The 20,828-nt window shown below is 38.8% G+C and overlaps 1 protein-coding gene across 1 annotated transcript in view; it reads left to right on the top strand.

Moving 5' to 3' along the window:
• Positions 1-20,828, top strand: part of LOC140595958 (uncharacterized) — a 145,215-nt gene that overhangs the window by 113,338 nt on the left and 11,049 nt on the right. Inside the window, exons 33-36 of the mRNA XM_072742406.1 lie at positions 5,401-5,533; positions 14,655-14,948; positions 16,309-16,523; positions 18,788-19,016. Of these exons, the coding sequence (XP_072598507.1) occupies positions 5,401-5,533; positions 14,655-14,948; positions 16,309-16,523; positions 18,788-19,016 (871 nt within the window). The remainder of the gene's footprint in view (positions 1-5,400; positions 5,534-14,654; positions 14,949-16,308; positions 16,524-18,787; positions 19,017-20,828) is intronic.

The raw sequence follows: 20,828 nt of genomic DNA, 5'->3' as shown, positions 1-20,828 counted from the left end.
GTGATTCATCAGTCTTATATAACACCCAGTGCTCATGCCCTCCTTAATCTCCATCAGGCAGTTACCCCATCCGCCCAATCCCTTCCCCTCCAGCAACCCACAGTTTGTTTTCTAGTATTGAGTGACTTATGGTTTGTGTCCCTTTCTGATTTCATCTTGTTTTACTTTTCCTTCCCTTCCCCTATGCTACTCTGTTTTGTTTCTTAAATTCCACATATGAGTGAAACCGTATGATAATTTTCTTTCTCCAATTGACATATTTTGCTTAACATTATCCCGTCTGGTTCCATCGCATCATTGCAAATGGCAAGAATTCATTTTTCTTTTTTATAAATGTTATATATTTATTCATGAGAGGCACACACACACACACACACACACACACACACACAGAGTGAGAGATAGAGAGGCAGAGACGTAGGCAAGAGGGAGGAGAAGCAGGCTCAATGCAGAGAGCCCGATGTGGAACTCAATCCCGGGATTCCGGGATCATGCCCTGAGCCAAAGGCCAACTCTCAGCCACTGAGCCACTCAGGGGTCCCAAGATTTCATTATTTATTGGCTGAGTAATATTCTGTTCTCTCACCTCCCTCCCTCTCTCTCTCTCTCTCTGTCTAATAAATAAATATGATTACTTATTTATTTATATCTACATCACATCTTCTTTATGCATACCTCTTTCAAAGAACATCCATACCTCTCAGGTTGGCTATTGAGGATATTACTGGTATAAACAGGGGGTGCAGGTGCCCCTTCGGATCCCGACCAAAGTGATCTTTGGGATTCATACCTTCTAGTGCAATTTCTGGGTTTTGCATAGGTAGCTCCTTTTTCAACTCTTTGAGGAACCTCTGCTACTGATTTCCAGAGTAGCTGCACCAGGTTGTATTCCCACCAACATCATAAGAGGATCCCCCTTTCTCTGCATTCCCGCCAACATCTGTCATTTCCAGACTTGCTAATTTTGGCCATTATGAAAGGCGTGAGGGGGAAACTCACCGTGGTTTTGATTTGTATTTCTCTGGTGCCAGCTGATGGTGAGCATGTTTTCATGTGTCTGTTGGCCATATGTATGTCTTCTTTGGAGACATGTCCTTTCATTTCTTCTGCCCATTTCTTCATTGGGTTATCTTTCTTTGGGTGTTGACTTTGAATTAGCTCTTTATAGACTTTGCATACCAGCCTTTTATCTGATAAGGCATTTGCAAACACCTTCTCCCATTCTGTCAGTTGTCTTTTGGTTTTGTCAACTGTTCCCTTGCTGTGTAAAAGCTTTTTATCTTGATGAAGTCCCAGTAGGTCATTTTGGCATCTGGTGACATGTCTAGCAAGAAGTTGCTGTAGCCAAGGTCACAGAGGTTGCTGGCTGTGTTGTCCTCTAGGATTTTGATGGATTCCTATCTCACATTTGGGTGTTTCATCCATTTTGAGTCTATTTTTGTGTACGGTGTAAGAAAATGGTCCAGTTTTACTCTTCTACATGTGGTGTCTGATTTTCCCACACCATTTGTTGAAGAGACCACTTTGTCTCCATTGGATTTTCTTTCCAGTATTGTTGAAGAGGAGTTGACCATAGAGTTGAGGGTCTACTTCTGGATTTTCTCTTCTGGGCCATTGATTGACATGTCTGCTTTTGTGCCAGGACCATACTGTCCTGTTGATCACAGCTTTGCAATAGAGCTTGAAGACTGGCTTCTAATGTCACCAGCTTTGGCTATGTTTTTCAACATACTTTTGGCTATTCAGGGCCCTCTAAGGTTCCAAACAAATTTTAGTATTATTTACTCCAGCTGTATGCAAAGATCTTAGGGGCAGCCCAGGTGGCTCAGCGGTATAACTCTGCCTTCAATCCAGGGTGTGATCCGGGAGACCCGGGATCAAGTGCCACGTTGGGCTCCCTGCATGGGGCCTGCTTCTCCCTCTACCTGTGTCTCTGCCTCTGCGTGTGTGTGTGTGTGTGTGTGTGTGTGTGTGTCTAATGAATAAATAAATTAAAAAAATCTTGAAAAAGAAAGAAAAGAAGTTAGCAGTATTTTGATAGAGATTGCATTGAATGTAGAGATTGCTCGAGCTTGCATAGACATTTTAACAATATTTGTTCTTCCAATCCATGAACATGGAATGATTTCAGTTCTTTATGTCTTTCTCAATTTCTTTCCAGAATGTCCTGTCGTCTTCAGAGTACAGATCCTTGTCTCTTTGGGTGGGTTTATTACGAGGTATCTTATGGTGTTTAGTGCAATGGTAAATGGAATCGACTCCTCAGTTTCTCTTTCTTCCATCTCATTGTTAGTGTATAGAAATGCAACTGATTTCTGTGCATGGATTTCCTATCCTGCTGCTTTGCTGAATTCAGGAAAGGGTCCTAGCAATGTTGGGGTGGCATCTTTTGGGTTTTCCACATAGGATATCATGTCCTCTGAGAAAAGTGAGAGTTTGAGTTCTTTTCTGATTTAGACGCCTTATTATTTCTTTTGTTGTCTAATTGCTGAGGCTATGTCGAACAACACTGGTTGTCCAGAGAGTGGACCTCCCTGTCATGTTCCTGACCTTAGTGGCAAAGCTCTCAGTTTTTCCCCATTAAGAATGGCATCGGGTGTGGGCTTTTCGTAGATGGCTTTTATGATATTGAGATATGCCCCCCCCCTCCCTGCACTGCAAAGAGTATTGATCCGGAAAGGGTGCTGCACTTTGTCAACTGCTTTTTCTGCATCTGTTGAGAGGATCCTATGGTTCTTATCCTTTCTTTTATTACTGTAGTGTATCACATTGTTTCATCTGTGGATGTCGAATCACCCTTGCAGCCCAGGCATAAAACCCACTTGGCCATGGTGAATAATCCTTTAATGTACTGTTGAATCCTCCCAGCCAGTGTCTTGGTGAGAATTTTGGCATCCGTGTTCATCAGGGATATGGGAGTGTAATTCTCCTTTTGGGTGGGGTCTTGGTCTGGTTTTGCGATCAGAGTAATGCTGGCCTCACAGAGAACGCTGGAAGGTTTCCCTTCCATTACTAATTTTTATAAACAGCTCCGAAGAATAGATTAATTCTTCCTGGAATGTGTGGTAGAATTCTCCTGGGAAGCCACCTGGTCCTGGAGTCTTGTTTGTTGGCAGATATTTGATGACTGCTCCCATTTCCTTGCTGGTTATGGGTCTGTTCAGGTTTCCTGTGTCTTCCTGTTTCAGTTTTGATAGGAAGGGATCCATTTCTTCCAGATTGCTTAGTTTGTTGGCATATAGTTGCTCAGACTGTGTTCTTAGAGTTGTCTGTATTTCTCTGGTGCTGGTCGTGATCTGTCTTCTTTCATTCACGATCTTATTTCTTTGGGTCCGTTCTCTTTTTGATATGTCTGGCCAGGGGTTTATTGATCTTATTCTGTCAAAGAACCAGCTCCTGATTTCATTGATGTGTTCATTTCATTGATGTGATTAGCCTTTTTTTTATCTCAACTTGATTAGATATCAGTTGTTTTATTTCTCCAGAAAGGCATTCTTTAGTGTCCTCTGTGTGTCTTTTAAGCCCAGCTATTATCTTGATGGTCATTATTCTGAACTCTCGCTCCAGCCTCTTCCTTCTATCCATGCTGATTAGGTTCCCGGCAGTCAGTACTGCCTCTCATTCTCTTTGTGGCGGTGAGTTTTTCCATCTTGTCATTCTGTCCAGAGAAGAAGAGATGAGTGAGGGAACAGAATATAAAAATATCAAGTATGACCCCAGATAAATATATCCTAAACAAACCAGAAGAGACCCAAAGCCAATTTCAAGGTTAACAAAGGAGATCATAGAATTAGAGAGATCAAGAGACCAGAGCAGTACACTGGATCCTATGTGTATTTTGGTGTGTTTGAGAGGAAATTGCATCCCCAAATGATTAAGAGGAAACCTTGTATATATACAAAAATAAAATTAAATACAAGGTAATTCTAGAATGTAAGTGTAAAAATGGAAATTAAAAATCAAAATAAAAAGGATATTATCGGGGATCCGTGAGTGGCGCAGTGCTTTAGAGCCTGCCTTTGGCCCAGGGCACAATCCTGGAGACCCGGGATCGAATCCCACATCCAGCTCCCGGTGCATGGAGCCTGCTTCTCCCTCTGCCTATGTCTCTGCCTATCTCTCTCTCTCTCTCTCTCTCTCTCTCTCTCTCTGACCATCATGAATAAAAAAAAAAAAAAGGATATTATCACCCAGTTGAACAAAACCGAGCAATATACCATATCCTATGTATATTTTGGTCTGTTTGTTAGAGAAATATATCCCAAAGGAAAAACAAGCAGGACTTACATGTATATAGAAATAAAATTAAGTACGGTGAAATAATAGAATGTAACTCTGAAGGTGAAAGTTAACCAAGACTTGCAGAAAGTGGTCACTTTTCTATTTGTAGAAATGCTGCAATTCTTTCCTTAGATCGCTGGTATTTCACAGGTGTTCAGAATGATTTGAAAACTCTCTGGCTGAATTTCTGGGATCAGACAAAACTATGTTCTCCTCTTGCTCTGCCATCTCTGACTCAAGTGGCTTACATTTTCTTCCTGCATTTTCTAGCTATAAAATATATCATTCATACAAAAATATATGTCTGACTTAATGAAGAATAAAATGAACAATTTCACTACTCAGATTTTTAAAAAAGTCTTTCCGATGTCTCTGAAGCTCCCACCTGGCTTCCTTTCTGCTTATTTGCTGAGTATTTAAGTGTTGCTCTGATCCGCCAAAACTTTTCTGTCATTTAACTTTGTTTCTCTGCATTGTTTGGCATCCTTCACTTTCCTAAGAGTGTACTAGCCAAGGTATTAGATTTTTGTTTAAAACAGTCTCATAGGCCATCATCATACATTCTCTCTCTGCTGATTTCCTTTCTTCTAAAGCTCTGCCTCTTCCTTCTTCCTCTGAATTCAAACTTTATAAATATTTTTCTTTCCTGTTTCTCTTTCTGTTTTGAATGATCTCCTTTGATGTTTTTTGTCTGTATTTTCTTTCCTTCTTGTAGACTGTGGTAGGTGGGTACCAAAATGTAATTTTGTGTCTTTATAAAACATTAATAGATGAGGATGCTTTTCTTCCTCACCATGGATTACTAGCCTCTACTACCTAATAATAGATTAATTTTTATATTCACATGCTGAAAATAGATATTAATAATAACTTACAAGAACTCTTAATATAGTTACCCTGTTAACTCTTTAACTGCCATATGTGTCATAAAAATCTTTTCCATATTTTTTTACTTAGCAATGTAATTTAGTTGGTATTCTCTCAAACAATGAGAGATTGGAACAAATGAGATATCATAATTATAGATTTGTTTATGTGATAGAACATATTATCTATTTAAATAAGTATTAAATATTTCTTCTTAAAGGACCTGACTTACTCATTCTATACCTTCTGCAGGCTTAAGAACCTCTTAAACATGACAGGAAGGATGTTATTAAGTAAATATGAAAATGGAGAGCTTCCTTTCTATGGAGATTTAAAAACCAGTCAAACGGACGCGGATATTCAGATTAATATGCTAAAACAGAAGGTAATTTTTAATTAGTTTTGGGACTCTAAAATCATTGGGAAATAAATCCCTCTGTGCTTTGAGCAGTAAAATACAGATTTTCCTACTAATCTTACATACTTGATATATATTTTTGGTGATAACTTTATTGAGATATAATGAACATACGATGCATATTCAAAGACTACCACAATCCATTTTAGAACATTTTGTCACCGTAAAAATAAACCCTATGCCCTTTAACTGTCACCTCAGGCTAGTTTCCCCCTCCCTATTCTTCTTAGCCATAGGTAGTCACCATTCTAGTCTCTGTCTCTATCGATTTGCTGCTGATTTTGGACAGGTCATCTCAATGGAATCACCAAATATTTGATCCTTTGTGACTGCCTTCTTTGGTTCAGCATGTTTTTAGATTTATTTTGTGCCATGTGTCAGAACTTTGTTTTTTTTTTTTTTTTTAATTTCTGAATACTATCCCACCGTACGGACAGCCCACATTTTATTTATGTATTTATCATTTGGTGGATGTTTGAGCTGTTACACTTTTTGGCTGTTGTTAATAATGCTGTTGTGAATACGCATGTACAAGCTTTTGTGTGAACATTTCACTTCTCTTGGGTATATACTTATAAATGGAATTGTTAGTTCATTTGTTAAAGGACCTTTTTGGTTTAAACATTTTTTATTTAAACCTTTTGAGGAACTGCCAGACTATTTTCCAAACTGGCTGCACCATTTTACATTTATGTCACCAGTGTTTGAGGATTCTCATTTTCCCTGATTCTTGTCAATGTTTGTCATTATCTGTTGTTTTTGTTATAGCTATCCTATTGGGTGTAAAATGACACGTTGTAGGGGTATTTTCATTTGTTTCCAATTTTTATTTGAATTCTCGTTAGTTGACATATCATGTAATATTGGTGTCAGGAGTAGAATTTAGTGATTCCTCACTTAAATACCCAGTTCTCATCAGTACAAGTGCCTTCCTTAATACCCATCACTCATCTAGCCCCCCCTGCCCACCTCGACAGCAATGCTTAGTTTATTCTCTATGGTTGATAGTCTCTTATGGTTTCCCTCTCTTTCTCTCCTTTTTTTCCACCTTCCCCTATGTTCATCTGTTGTTGTTTTTTTTCTTAATTCCACATAGGAGTGAAATCATATGGTATTTGTCTTTCTCTGACTTATTTCACTTAGCATAATACACTTGTTGAGTTCCATCTGTCTTGTGGTTTTAATTTGCATATTTCTTAGAACTAGTGATGTTGAGCATCTAACCTTTATATGTGGTCATTATTCATTTCCATATCTTGCTTAAAGAACTAATCATTTCTTTTGCCCATTTTCATATTGGACTATCTTTTCATTATTGTAAGACTTCTATCTATATCCTAACTACAGCCCCCTTATCAGGGATATGATTTTCAAATATTTTATTCATCACCTTGCCTTTTCACTTTTTCCTGATGGTTACATTTGAAGCATAGAAGCTTTTATTTTTTTAGATTTTGATGAAATCCTTAATCTGTTTCTGTCTTTTGATGCCATATTTAAGAAACTGTTGCCAAATGCAATCACCAACATACACACCTGTTTTTTTCTATGAGTTTTATAATTTTAGCTCTTAATATTTCATGTTAAGTTTGTACATACGTTGTGAGGTAGAGGTCTAATTTTATTACTTTGTGCGTGGATATCCATTTGTCTCAGTACCATTTGTTAAAAAGACTATTCTTATTCCATTTGAGTGTCTCGACACCCTTGTTGAAAATCAATCCACCATAATTTGAGAGTTTGTTTTTAGATCCTCAATTCTAATACATTGACCTATATGACTATCCTTACGCCACTACCAAATCAGATTTTATGAGAATTCTTTCCTAGTCCTCTTGCAAATTACCACTCATTTATATTACAATTATGTAATAAGTCAATGTAGTAGAACCTAACTTTACTCCTGTAGAGACTTATACTTTTTGAAGGAGCCTTTTGCCAGCTTACACCTTGCTGACTACCTGACACAATGAGAAGCCAGGCTCAAAAAGATAGAGTCCCGTTTCTCTTCTCCAGTAATACCTGTAGTTTCTCACTCAGTGCCTCCCGCATCCATTTCCGTCAAATCTTGGTTGTAGGATCCACTGTCTACTATGTACTTCGTTGTGTTATATTAACTTGTTATAATGCATAGACTCACCCATAGATTTCACCATCTAGGATATAAAGGAATAACTCTGGGTTATCAGCCTTTCTGTTTGGCAGTCTTCCTAATCCATCATCTTAAAGTTCACAATTAGATACTCTTTTGACCTGGTTCTTGTGCATACAAGACTGGCGCCGATCCCATTCTTGGCACAGAACGTACATTCTTGGAAAACAGAGTTGCCTGTATCCATCTTCTTTTACTGAAATAGAAAGATGTGCATAGCTGTACTTGGATAGGTCAATACATAATTAATGGAATAAACATTTCATTACATTATGTCAAGAATACACCTGTAAAATATCCTGTTGCATTTAATTGAATTATCAGGGAAGCCCGGGTGCCTCAGTGTTTTAGCACTGCCTTCAGGCCAGGGTGTGATCCTGGAGACCCAGGATTGAGTCCCACATCAAGCTCCTTTCATGGAGCCTGCTTCTCTCGCTGCCTGTGTCTCTGCCTCTGTCTCTCTCTGTGTGTGTGTCTCATGAATGAATAAATTAAAAAAAATTTTAAAATAATCAAATTATCAGAGACAAATAGTAGGCAAGCAATTTGAATCACAAAAAAATTTAAAAGTGAACCTGTATGATATGGAGAAGCATTCTAGTACGATATAAAGATGAGATAGTCTTACTTACCTCCCCTGAAAAATAAGCTTGCAGTAAGATAAAGGAGAAATTATATTTAATTTAAGTGTGCCAAAGGACAATACATTTGTTTTGCTAATGAAAAGATTAGAAATTATTCCATAACGTTCTCCTTATTTCATCACTGTTGAAGGGAGAATGAAGATTCTTGATTTAAAAGCACTCGATGCTGCCTCTTTCTTTCAGAATTGCAGTTAATTGAATTCAGATAAAAGGTTCCGTTTTGCTTATTAAACTTTTACTAGTTGTTCAGCTGTTATACTTCAAATCACATGTCTCTCTGCTTGCCAGTCGTTTTTCTCTCCTAACTTGAGGGGAAATTTAAAAGAGGAGTTCTTGCCTAGTTTTAATAATTTGTAATTGAAGGGATTCTTTAGAAAAATGTCTTAGAGAAAGGAAGATGGTGGCAGGGTAGGAGGAGCCTAGACTCACCTCGTCCCACTAATACAACTAGATACCTATCAACTCATCCTATATACCCCAGAAATCTACCTGAATACTGACAGAACAAAGGTCACAATTAAAGAGAGAGAAGAGGCCACTTCAAAGAAAGTCGGAAGTACAGAGACATAGTTTAGAAGAGAAAGAGATCCTATCTGCAGCAGATGGGAGGGAGTAGTGGTCCCAGCGAAGGGCAGGAGAGAAGAATACCTGGGAATGCACATAGCCACTGGCTTGGAAAAGGAGGTGGCTGAATTCCTGAGTTCTTGCAACTACGGGGGGCTTAAAGCCTGGAATTTTAAAGGTTATTGGGCTTGGCTGCGGTAGAATCTGTAGGGCACTATACTTGGAGAGAGGCACACAGCATGGAACCAGCTGGCCGGTGCCATTTCCCTCCCCTGGCCCTGTGCACAAACACAGAGACACCTGTGGGAATCAGTGCCACTCTGACACCAGCTGCCTAACTTGCTTACACCAGCCACCAACCCGTTTGCACTCCAGGGGAACTGCCCTTTTCAGTCATGCTTGCCTCAGTTCCAGCACAGCAAGCCCTTCCCCCAGAAGACCAGTACAAACCCCTCCGGACACCATGTGTCCTGACCAGAGTTTTGCAGGGTCTCAGTTCTAGTGGAGTGTGACAGGTCTCATTTTGCAAGCTAGTTAAAACCTGCTAGATTCAGGCCAAGTACCAAACACTGCCCGCAGCAGATACTGAGAGCCTATCTCTCAGATGACTGGCCTGAGGGATAGAGGAGCCAGAACCCAGTAGCAGAGTGCATGCCGCACACCCTGGAGACCGTCCCTGAAGCACCAGGCCCTGGGCACTACGGGACCATTTTCAGTGGTCCATTACTTTCAGGAACAAGTGACATAACTGGCTTTTCTAACCCAGAGAAACTGTCAGAGACCTAGACAAAATGAGAAGACAGAGGAATTTATCTCAAATGAAAGAACAGGATAATGCCACAGGGCCAGAGATCTAAGTGAGAGAGAGAGAGAAATAACGTGCCTGGTGGAGGATTTAAAGCAGTGACCATAAGGATGTTCAGTGGACTTGAGTAAAGAATGGAAGACATCAGTGAGACCCTTACAACAGAGATAGAAGAGTTAAAAAAGAATCTGAGATGAAGAGTGCAATAAATGAAATTAGAATACAGATCTGGAATATTCTCTGGACTAGATCATACATTAGGCCAGAAAACAGGCCTTAGGAAGTACAAAGATTGAAGTCCTACCATGCACCGTTCCTGACCACAATACTATGAAACTAGAAGTGGACTACAAAAAACCGTCTGAAAAGACCACAAATACATGGAGGTGAAATAACATCGTACTATCAATGTGTGGGCCAACCAGAAAATAAATGAAGAAATTTCAAAATACATGGAAACAAATGAAAATGAAAACACAATTGTCCAAAACCTTTGAGATGCAGCCAAAGTGACTCTAAGAGGGAAGTATATATAGCAATACAGGCCTACCTCAAGAAGCAAAAACAAAATCTCAACACAACCTGACCTTACACCTAAAGAAGCTAGAAAAAAGAACAACAAATGAAATCTAAAGCCAGCAGAAGGAAGGAGATGATAAAAATTAGAGGAAAAATAGGGGTCCTGGGTGGCTGAGTTGGTTAACTGGCCAACTCTTTGATTTTGGCTAAGGTCACGTTCTCAGGGTCCTGGGATTGAGGCCTGCTTCAGCCTCCAACCTCAGTCTACTGGAGGATTCTCTCTCTCCCTTTTCCTTTGCCCCTCCCCCCCGCCCCAATAAATAAATCTTTAAAAAAACATTAGAGTGGAAATAAATGATATAGAAACTAAACACAAATAAAAATAGAACAGATCAACAGTAGCTGGTTCTTTGAAAAATTTAATAAAATTGATAAGGCTCTAGCCATAGTTCTCAAAAAGAAAAGGGAAAGGACCCAAATAAAATCACACATGACAGAGGAGAATAACCAACACTGCAGAAATCCAAACAATTATAAAAGAATATTATGAAAAATATATGTCAACAAATTGGACAACCTAGAAGAAATGGATAAGTTCCTAGAAACATATAAATTACCAAAACTGAAGCAGGAAGGAAGTAGAACAGAACGCTAACCAGCCAAGAAATTGAATCACTCCTCCAAAAACCTGGAACAAACACAAGTCCAGGACCAGATGGCTTCAGAGGCAAATTCTACCAAGCACATAAAGAAAGAGTTAGTATGCGTTCTTCTCAAACTGTCCCAAAAAAACAGAAGAGGAAGGAAAACTTCCAAATTCATTTGATGAGGCCAGCATTACCCTGATACCAAGACCAGATAAAGACACCACAAAGAGAATTACTGGCCAATTTTTAGTGCAAAAATCCTTAACAAAATAGTAGCAAACTGAATAACAATACATTAAGAAAATCACCGCCATGATCAAATGGGATTTATTCCTGGGTTGCACGGGTGATTCAGTATCTGCAAATCAATCAGTGTGATGCACCATATTAATAAAAGAAAGAAGAATCATCATCATTTCCATAGCTGTAGGAAAAGCGTTTGATGAAGTACAATATCCATGCATGATAAAAACCCTCCACAAAGTAGGTTTAAGAGGGAACATACCTCAACATAATAAAGGGAATGTATGAAAAAATGCACAGATAATGTCCTCCTAAATGGGGAAAAAGCAAGAGAAAAGGTTCATGTCTGGTGTTGTTGATGCTGGCTGTTGCCTAGATTTATAGTTAGGGCAGGCAGCCAAAATGCTTACACTGGCACACCTGGACTCTCTTTGTGGCCTGAGCCTCCTCACAACAGGAGGGGCTAAATTCCAAGTAAGCAGGCTGAGATACAGAACAGGGCAGAAGCTGTGTTGCCTTTCGTAGCCTAGCCTTGGAATACACACAACATCACATTGACCGTATTCTGTTCGTTAGTAGCAAGTCACTAAGGTTAGCCCACAGCCTTTTTGTTTTGTTTTGTTTTAGTGGAATACTGGACCACCTATGAACACATGAAGAATGCAATTTTTAGTGTAATTTACCCACCGGCCACAGTGTTCTATATTCCTTTCACATGAAAAATGCACTCACCTCCTCCCAGTACCTGCAACAAATCTCAGTTATCATGGCATCGGGTTCAGGATGGAGTCCAAGATCTTGCCATCTTAATCAGATGCAGCGGGGATAAGGTGCCAGGGTTATGTTGTCTAAATTTTAGTCCCTTGAGAGCAGGTTCTCTCAATAGGAATGAAGACTTGAGAATTAAAGAGAACAGTTCTCTACTATTGAAAACACAACATTCTGGTAACTTGCTAAAGACTCTTCCATTCAGAAAGAAGATGGAAATCACACTAGTCCATAGCAGGTTTGAGATGCAGCCTGATGCATGTGTCCATCTTTCAGTCAGACTCAGTCTGAAACCATGGAAATTCTTCTCCATGGCTCTTTGCTGTCTATCCTCTCTGAGCTCTTGGTTCTGTCCTTCAAGAAATGACCTGTGTTTGCAGCTGTGTTTTCAGCCTGCTGCCTCCCTGTGGGGACTTCTAAGACCCAAAGGCCTATTTTCAGTCTGTGCTATCTAGGTCTCTTTTAGTCCAAGCTCGCAAACAGTGTTTTTGATGCTATAATTTTCTTAACTTCTTGAGTTTTTCTGTGAAAATCAGTGGATTGATTTTATGTCAGTAGAAAAGCCACTCTCCTGGGTCTTTTTGAGATAAACTTTTCAACTGGCCCCTCCTGTGAAGCTCATACTCCTAAGATGCTTAAATAAATTTGAGGCATACCTGAAATCCTTCTGAGGCCTTAACAAAAGGTTTTATAATCTTGGCTTCATCCATAGGCCATGTTTTCCCAGATTTGCTCTTGACCCAGAATGCATTTCTTTATTTTAGCATTATTTGACATTTCAGCATACGGAAAGGCTATAAATGTGGAAAAAATATTTGCACCCAGTTAGTCCGGGTCTTTCATACTGCTTAGACCTTGTTTAGTTTATCTTTTGTGTCCCGTTTTACTTTCAAGTGGTTTGTGGCGTGAGTTCCTTTTCCGCTAGTGTCATTTTCTTCACTTGCCTGGAACCTTTGCTGTCAGCCTCTTCAAGGGCCATCAGGTTTCCATTAACAGTCTGTTAGAAGCCCTTTTGGTTTCCATTCTTACTCTCCCCTACATCCTTTCAGTTACTACCTAACTCTCGGTTCAAAGGAGGTTCAGGTTTAAATATTTTAATGGCAGCACCCCACGTTTAATATCAGTACCTGTGGCAGTTATTTATTGCGGCATAATAAACCACCTCAAAACCTAGTTGCTCAAAACAGCATTTATTTGGTTCACAAGTGTTTAGTTTAGGCAAAGCCGAGTAAGGCCAACTCATTTCTTCTTCATTTGGTGTCAGCTGAGATGACTGGAAGCTGGGGACTAGAATCATCTAAAATCATGTTCATGCAAATGTTTGGCTGTTGAGGCTGGCTTTTGGCAAGGACGTTAGCTGGGTCAGTCTCAGCTGCAATGTCTACATGAAGACACACCAGGTGGCCTGGGCTTCCCCATAGCAGCTAGATTCTAAGGGTTAGTTTCCCTAGAAGAAGAATGTCAATGGAAGCTGTATCACATTTTTTAACCTAGCCTTAAAAAATCACACAGCGGTTCTGCCGAATTCTATTCACTGGAAACCAATTACTAAGGTCAGCACATTTTAAGGGGTGGGATTATCATGGGAGAAGTGTCAAAGAATTTATAAAACCACCACATCCACTTACCCTGTCTTATCAGTCATATCCAGAAGAAAGAAGTTCTTCCCAACTCAGCATCACTGAAACCCTGTCAGGTTTTTCGGTGGTGGTTCTTGGTGCTTAGTATGTTCCCTTGTTTTGTGGGAAGTAACAGAGGATTATAAGATAATACTATTCAATTAGGTGGGGTTTTTTTGTTGTTGTTGTTCAAAAGCATATGGTTCATCTCACTTATACTGAGACTTGTGGTTTCTTAATCCTGAGAATCATTTCTCCTGGGAATGCAATTCAAATTAATGTAAATCATTTGTAATTCAGAAAAAGGCTTGTGGCTTAGAATGAGTATTTATAGATTCAATAATTAGAGTCTTATTTTCAAAGTCTTCTCTTAGGAAGCATTTATTGGTTAAGACCTACATAAGTCAATATGATATTACTAAAACTTTTTAAAAATTAATGGGAGTATTCATTGGGACACTCGAGTGGCTCAGTGGTTTGCGTATCTGTCTTTGGTTCAGGGCATGATCCTAGGGCCTTGGGATCGAGTCCTTCATTGGGCTCCCTGTGGAGCTTGTCCCTCTGCCTATATCTCTGCCTCTCTCTATGTGTCTCATGAATAAATAATTTTTAAAAATTATGGTGTGTTAGGATGGGGGAAGGGGCCAGAGACTTTCTTTTCTTTTTTAAAATTTTATTTGAATTCAATTTGCCTATGTAAGAGACTTTATACTAAGAGGTGACTTACAGTTATTTTATGGAGGAAAGATCTGAAGCAGTCATACAAAAATGAAGGCATAAAATGAAGTACAAATGTTGTATGGCAAAGACAATGATAGCAGAGATCTTTTTTTAGTAACTCCTAGTGGTTTTAACTTTGTTCTTAATTTTCTAAGTGCTTCAGGGTTCCACATTCTAAGACTACTACAATATAGATTATATTTTATTGCAAATGAATTTATTTTAAAATGGGAGCACCTGGCTGACTCAGTCAGTAGAGCATTTGACTCTTGATCTTGATGGTATGAATTCGAGCCTATGGTTCAGTGCAGAGACTTAAACATAAAATGTTTTTTAAAATGTTGGTTATAGTTTTGAGTTAAACTAATTTCATTCCATTTCCAAACTGTATTGTTCTATTCATGCAGATTGGTGATCTTAGAGCAAGATTGGAAACTGAATCTTCAAGATGTCTACACCTGGATGCAAAAAATCAAGTTCTTCAACAGGAGTTATTATCTATGATGGCAACAGAGAGGGAATGTGAGAAACTAAAACAGATTAAAAAGAACTTGGAAGAAAAAGTAGTAAACCTCAGAAGTCATGCAGAAGTCAATGTGGTAGAAGGCATTCAAGTAGAAAAGTATTATAAGTGGGAGATTGACCAGAGAGCAAGATTGATTGTAGAAGAAAGATTAAAAGAAGTCAATCTATTTTTACAGGTTAGTTTACTGATCTGTGATATGCTTTCATTTATTTCATTACAAATTACACTTTGGTTATATGCATTGTGTATGTTTCCTCTGCTTCCTTTACAGCAATCTGTTTGGTATATTTCTGGAGGCATTCGTTCCTCCCTGTAAAGATTTCACTTTTCATCATTATTCTCACTAAATTGATCTTTCAAAGTGATTCTCAGGAGAGAATCATTTTTATTTTTATGACCAGTATGTATGAAACAAGACTATTTTTCTAAGATTTTATTTATGTATTCAGGAGATACACATAGAGAGGGAGAGAGAAGCAGAGACGCAGGCAGAGGGAGGAGCAGGCTCCATGCAGGGAGCCTGATGTGGGACTTGATCCCGGGACTCCAGGATCACACCTTGGGCCGCAGGCAGGTGGTAAACTGCTGAGCCACCCAGGGATCCCCTGAAACAAGACTATTAAGAGGAAAAGAAAAAATTGTGATTTAAAACTTTTACCCTGGGGAAAAAAATAAAATAAAATATAACTTTTACCATGGGGATTCCTGGGTGGCCCAGTGGTTTTAGCACCTGCCTTTGGCCCAGGGCGTGATCCTGGAGTCCCAGGATCGAGTCCCACATTGGGCTCCCAGCGTGGAGCCTCCTTCTTCTCTGCCCGTGTCTCTGCCTCTCTCTCTCTCTCTCTCTCTCTCTCTGCCTCTCATGAATAAATAAAATAAACTCTTTAAAAATAAATGAATTAAAAAAAAATAAAACTTTTACCATGGAGTATCTGGGTGGCTCAGTTGGTTAAGCAGCAGACTGTTGATCTCAGCTCAGGTCTTGGTCTCAGGTTTGTGAAATCAAGCCCTGCATTGGGCTCCATGTTCCATTCCTGGGGTATTCTTCCTTTTTGAAGATTTCATTTATTTATTTATTTCCTTATTTATTTATTGAACATGAGCAGGGGGATTGGCAGAGGGAGAGAGAGAGAGAGAGACCGAGAGACAGAGAGAGAGAATGAATCCTGGGTAGACTCTATACTGGGTGCGACACAGGGCTTGGCCTCAGGACTTCTGACTGAGAACATGCTCTGAGCAGAAATCAAGAAGCGGGTTATTCTCAAGTTGTATTATGCACTTTTTAAAATTTTTAATTGATTCTCTTGTTCTTTGAAGTATCAGATTGCATGAGTACTAATATAAGAATGATTAAACTTTATTTTTATCATTCAGATTTAATTCAGGTGACATTGGTGATAAATATTTTACACTTCAGCTTTTTTTACACATTTAGAATTGCTCTCTGAATCATTGACTCCCAACTAAAGGAAAGAAATATACTATAATTACTCAAGTTTTAGCTGTTTTAAAACTGTGCTTTTAATTTGCTTTAGAGACGAGCAGCATCTCAAGAAAACTTAGAGCAGTTAAGAGCAAGTCATGATGCTTCAATAAGAAGTCAACTGGCACTCAGAATTGAAGAGCTGGAATCTGAACTTCAATCCAAAATAAGAAATTCTCAGGAACTTAAAATAGAATTGGAAAAGTACAGGCAACTCTACCTAGAAGAATCAGAAATGCGAATGTCATTGACAAAAAAATTGAGCAAGTAAGTTAAAACAGAATCAATGAAAATAGATTTAGCTTATTGATTTGCCTCTAAAGCATAATTTTTATGGAGATGGGTTCATGAGATTAGTAGGAAGTGAAAGCCAACTGGATAGTATAATTTTGAAAAATAACTTTTGTAAATAAACTTACCATTTTATGTTCATCCAGGATAGTTTGCCTCTCTCCTCTTTTTTTTGGGGGGGGGGGGTGGTTTATATGATTTTACTTTTTCCCGTTAATATTTTCAGTTACTCTATCTTGTTGTCTTTACAAACTAATTGTTTAAAACTTTATAATTTAGACAGCATATTAGTTTTTTAAAGTTGATATATTTTATTTAACACAATATATCAAAAAATATCCTTTCAACTTGTGATCAATATAAAATTATTACTGAGATATTTCATATTTTTTTTCATTCGAAGTCTTAAAAATCCAGCATGTATTTTACAATTATATTTCAATTGGAACACTAAATTTGCATTGGGAATACGTGTCTATATTTAAACTTCATAAAATTTATAGTGGAAAAAGCAAATTCACATACCTGCATCTTTACAACCCTACTTAAAAGTTGTTTTTTTTTAAATTTTTTGGGGGGAGTTCAATTTGCCAACATGCTGCATAACAATTTGCCAACATATTGCATAACAACCAGTGCTCATCCAGCCCAAGTGCCCCCCTCAGTGCCCATCACCCAGTCACCCCACCCCCCTGCCCACCTCCCTTTCCACCATCCCTTGTTTGTTTCCCAGAGTCAGGTGTGTCTCGTGTTTTGTCACTGTCACTGATATTTTCACTCATTTTCTCTCCTTTCCCTTTATTCCCTTTCACTAATTTTTATGTTCCCTAAATGAATGAGACCATATAATGTTTGTCCTTTTCCGATTGATTTATTTCACTCAGCATAATACCCTCCAGTTCCATCCACGTTGAAGCAAGTAGTGGGTATTTAGACAGCATGTTACTGTAAAGTTTTTTGTCAGAATTACCCTAAATAGAAATATTAATGAGTTCATTTTTGCAAGATTACACCTTTAACCCAAAAGATCAAGTGCCAATTCTATACATCCTGGCAGGTTGGTAAATTAACTTTCTTGATTGTGTCTTTGGTATTATCACTAGAGAGCCTGAGGGTGGGGGAAACCTTTGTAGGTTTTCTACTTTATATGAAAGTATGCCTGTGAAATAGAGAAAGATTCACATTGGGGTGAAAGGCAGTATAAATCCCAACGTGGCTAAAAATAGCATCATGGTGGGCATGAGGAGGTGTGTGGAAGACAAAAGGGCAGATTCTACTTCCAGGGCCTTGGTAAGTGTGTTATCAGCTAATTGCCTCTGGAGCTGTTTCAGTCCTTCTGATCACTGCTCTGCCATCTACCTGGCCCCTAGAGGTTGTTGGTCTGAGGTATTCCTCGGTGCGAAACCCTCAATTTCTCTGAGGCAATGAGTAAAATGTACAAGAGTGGTGAAAGCACATCCTTGAAAATGTCTTTGAGGGATGGTTTATTTTTATGTTCTGAACTGGTTTACTAAATACAAATATGTGTAATGGCATTCTCCAGAATCTTGTAATTGCAGCCATTCCAGAAGGTAGCAAGTATTATCTGTCAATCCATGTACATCAGTGTCAGCCATTTCTTTCCCTCCCCTAATTTGTTAGTTAGTTATCCCTGGAATCATATATACTCCTTTGGAATAATTTTATTTATTTATTTATTTTATGATAGTCACAGAGAAAGAGAGGCAGAGACAGAAGCAGGCAGAGGGAGAAGCAGGCTCCATGCACCGGGAGCCCGATGTGGGATTCGATCCCGGGTCTCCAGGATCGCGCCCTGGGCCAAAGGCAGGCGCCAAACCGCTGCGCCACCCAGGGATCCCATAATGAAGCGTTCTTTTTTTTTTTTTTTCAATTTTTCTTTATTTATGATAGTCAGAGAGAGGGAGAGAGAGAGAGGCAGAGGAAGAAGCAGGCTGCATGCACTGGGAGCCCGACATGGGATTCGATCCCAGGTCTCCAGGATTGCGCCCTGGGCCAAAGGCAGGCACTAAACTGCTGCGCCACCCAGGGATCCCTCTTTGGAATAATTTTAAACCTATAAGTATATATAGTAGCTCTGCTCTGTCACGTTTTCAGTGTTAAAACACTGTTTACTGGCACATTCTGTTTGATATTATGGAAACTTAAAAAAATGCAGGTCATGCAGGAATGATTTGGGTAGAAATGAAATGCTAAGCACCTGTGTTGCATAATCTTCACAGGACTAATGAGAGGCTGGAAGGTACCACTACCAAATATCTGGTGGAGAGACAGCAGAACAGACCTTTCCACAGCACTCCTACTATGGGACCAGTCTTGGAAGGGCCTTATGTTGGAAATTTGACTAGTAGTTTACTGCTGGATAGAAATGTTACTCCAAGAGAAAATGTAATGATTCCTACCTCAAGGCCGCAGACTTCAGTTCGCAGCATTGAAACTCACTTGATCAAGGTTAGTTATATTATCTTTCTTCTCTTGAGTTTCAGATTTCCAATAAAATTTTTGTTTTTAATTTGGTCAAATTCTGAGTTAACTGAATAATACTCATTAAGTAAAAGTTATACTGCTTTGTGCTAATAAGGAAATGGGACAGAAATTTTATGGTATTTTTTTAAAGCTCCTGGAGCGCTTATTGTCAAGAGATACCTATTATTACCTTTATTCAATAAATACAACTAAACTGTCACATTTTATCTTCTTATTTTTTAAAATTTTATGTATCTGAGAGAGAAGAGAGTGTGCCCATTAGTGGGGAGAGAGGCAGAGAGAGGGGGAGAATCTCCAGCAGGCTCCCCACTGAGTGTGGAGCCTGACTCAGGGCTTGATCCCATGACTCCGAGATGATGATCTGAGCTGGAATCAAGAGTTGGATGCTTAACCAACTGAGTTACCAAGGCACCCCCAAACAGACCCATTTCCTTGAAAAGCTATGTTAAATTGGATTTTGGAAAGTAAATATTATTACCTACGAACCCAAAATACACTTAGATGCTTTGACTTATTCTCTGATTAGCAATAGTTTATAATATGTTTAAAGTTTGCTGTAACCCAATTTTCCACCCCTATGCATAAGTGAATGATTAGAATCCAAACGCTTCACCATGTAGGGATATTTATTATTTTAACGATTCCACGGTAATTCCTTTTTATGAATTAAATAAACTTGTAACACTAAATTGATAGTTCTATGTTTTGGTGGCACCTGTGTGACTCAGTGGTTTAGCATGTATCTGCCTTTGGCTCAGGTCATGATCCAGGGGTCCTGGGATTGAGTCGCGCAACAGGATCCCAATAGGGAGCCTGCTTCTCCCTCTGCCTATGTCTGTGCTTCTCTCTCTGTACTTTTTATGAATAAATAAATAAAACAGTTTTTAAAAAGTTGTAAGTTTTGGCATTTTCTTACATAAGAGCACATCCCTAATTGCTTTCTTATAACACTTTTTTTAACTTATATTACTTCTATTTCAATTTTTATAAAATGGCTTGCTGAGCAACTGTAGAGATTTTCTAAATAAGTCAAGGAAATGTTTGATTCTTTTTTTTTTTAGAGATAGAGAGAGAGAGAGAGAGAGAAAATGAAGGAAAGCAAGCAGGTGGTAAAGGGCAATGGGAAAGAGAGAAGAGAGACTATTGGGCAGGCTGCATGCTCAGAGTGGAGCCGGATCTCATGACCCTAAGATCATGACCTGGGCCAAAATCAAGATTCTGACACTTAACTGACTGAGCCACCCAGGCACCCCACAAATAATTGGATATTTCAAATGAAATTCACATATATTTACCTTGATGCCATCACTTGAATGATTGATGACTAAGATGGCAGTGATAGGGAGCCTTTAATAACAACTCATTTCCATTGTGTATCATTGTTGTTAACATACCCATTTCAATCAATGCACATAGGCTTATGATTTTGATAGTATACTCATGGTTTTATTAATGTAGAAAAATGTAGCATAGACTCATGTTAAATGAAGCCTTAGTCTTGTTCTTTCATTCAACTTCCTTGTTTTCTTGCTCTATTCTCTTCTGATTCGATGACTTTTAGTATTATGTTTGGATGCTTTTCTTCCTTTTGTGTATCTGTTATAAATATTTGGTTTGTGATTACCATGAAGTTCATATATAACATCCTGTGTATGTATAGCAATCTCTTTTAAGTTGATGGTTACTTCAGTTCAAACAGACTTTAAAAACACTGCATTTTTACACCCTGCCTTGTTTTATAAATTTGATGTCATAGTTTACACCTTTGTATTTTGT

This window comes from Vulpes vulpes, chromosome 2 (genome assembly GCF_048418805.1).
Source record: "Vulpes vulpes isolate BD-2025 chromosome 2, VulVul3, whole genome shotgun sequence".
NCBI classification, from domain to species: Eukaryota; Metazoa; Chordata; class Mammalia; order Carnivora; family Canidae; genus Vulpes; species Vulpes vulpes.
The sequence above is the reverse complement of the archived record's forward strand: the minus strand, read 5'-3'. Positions and strand labels throughout refer to the sequence as shown.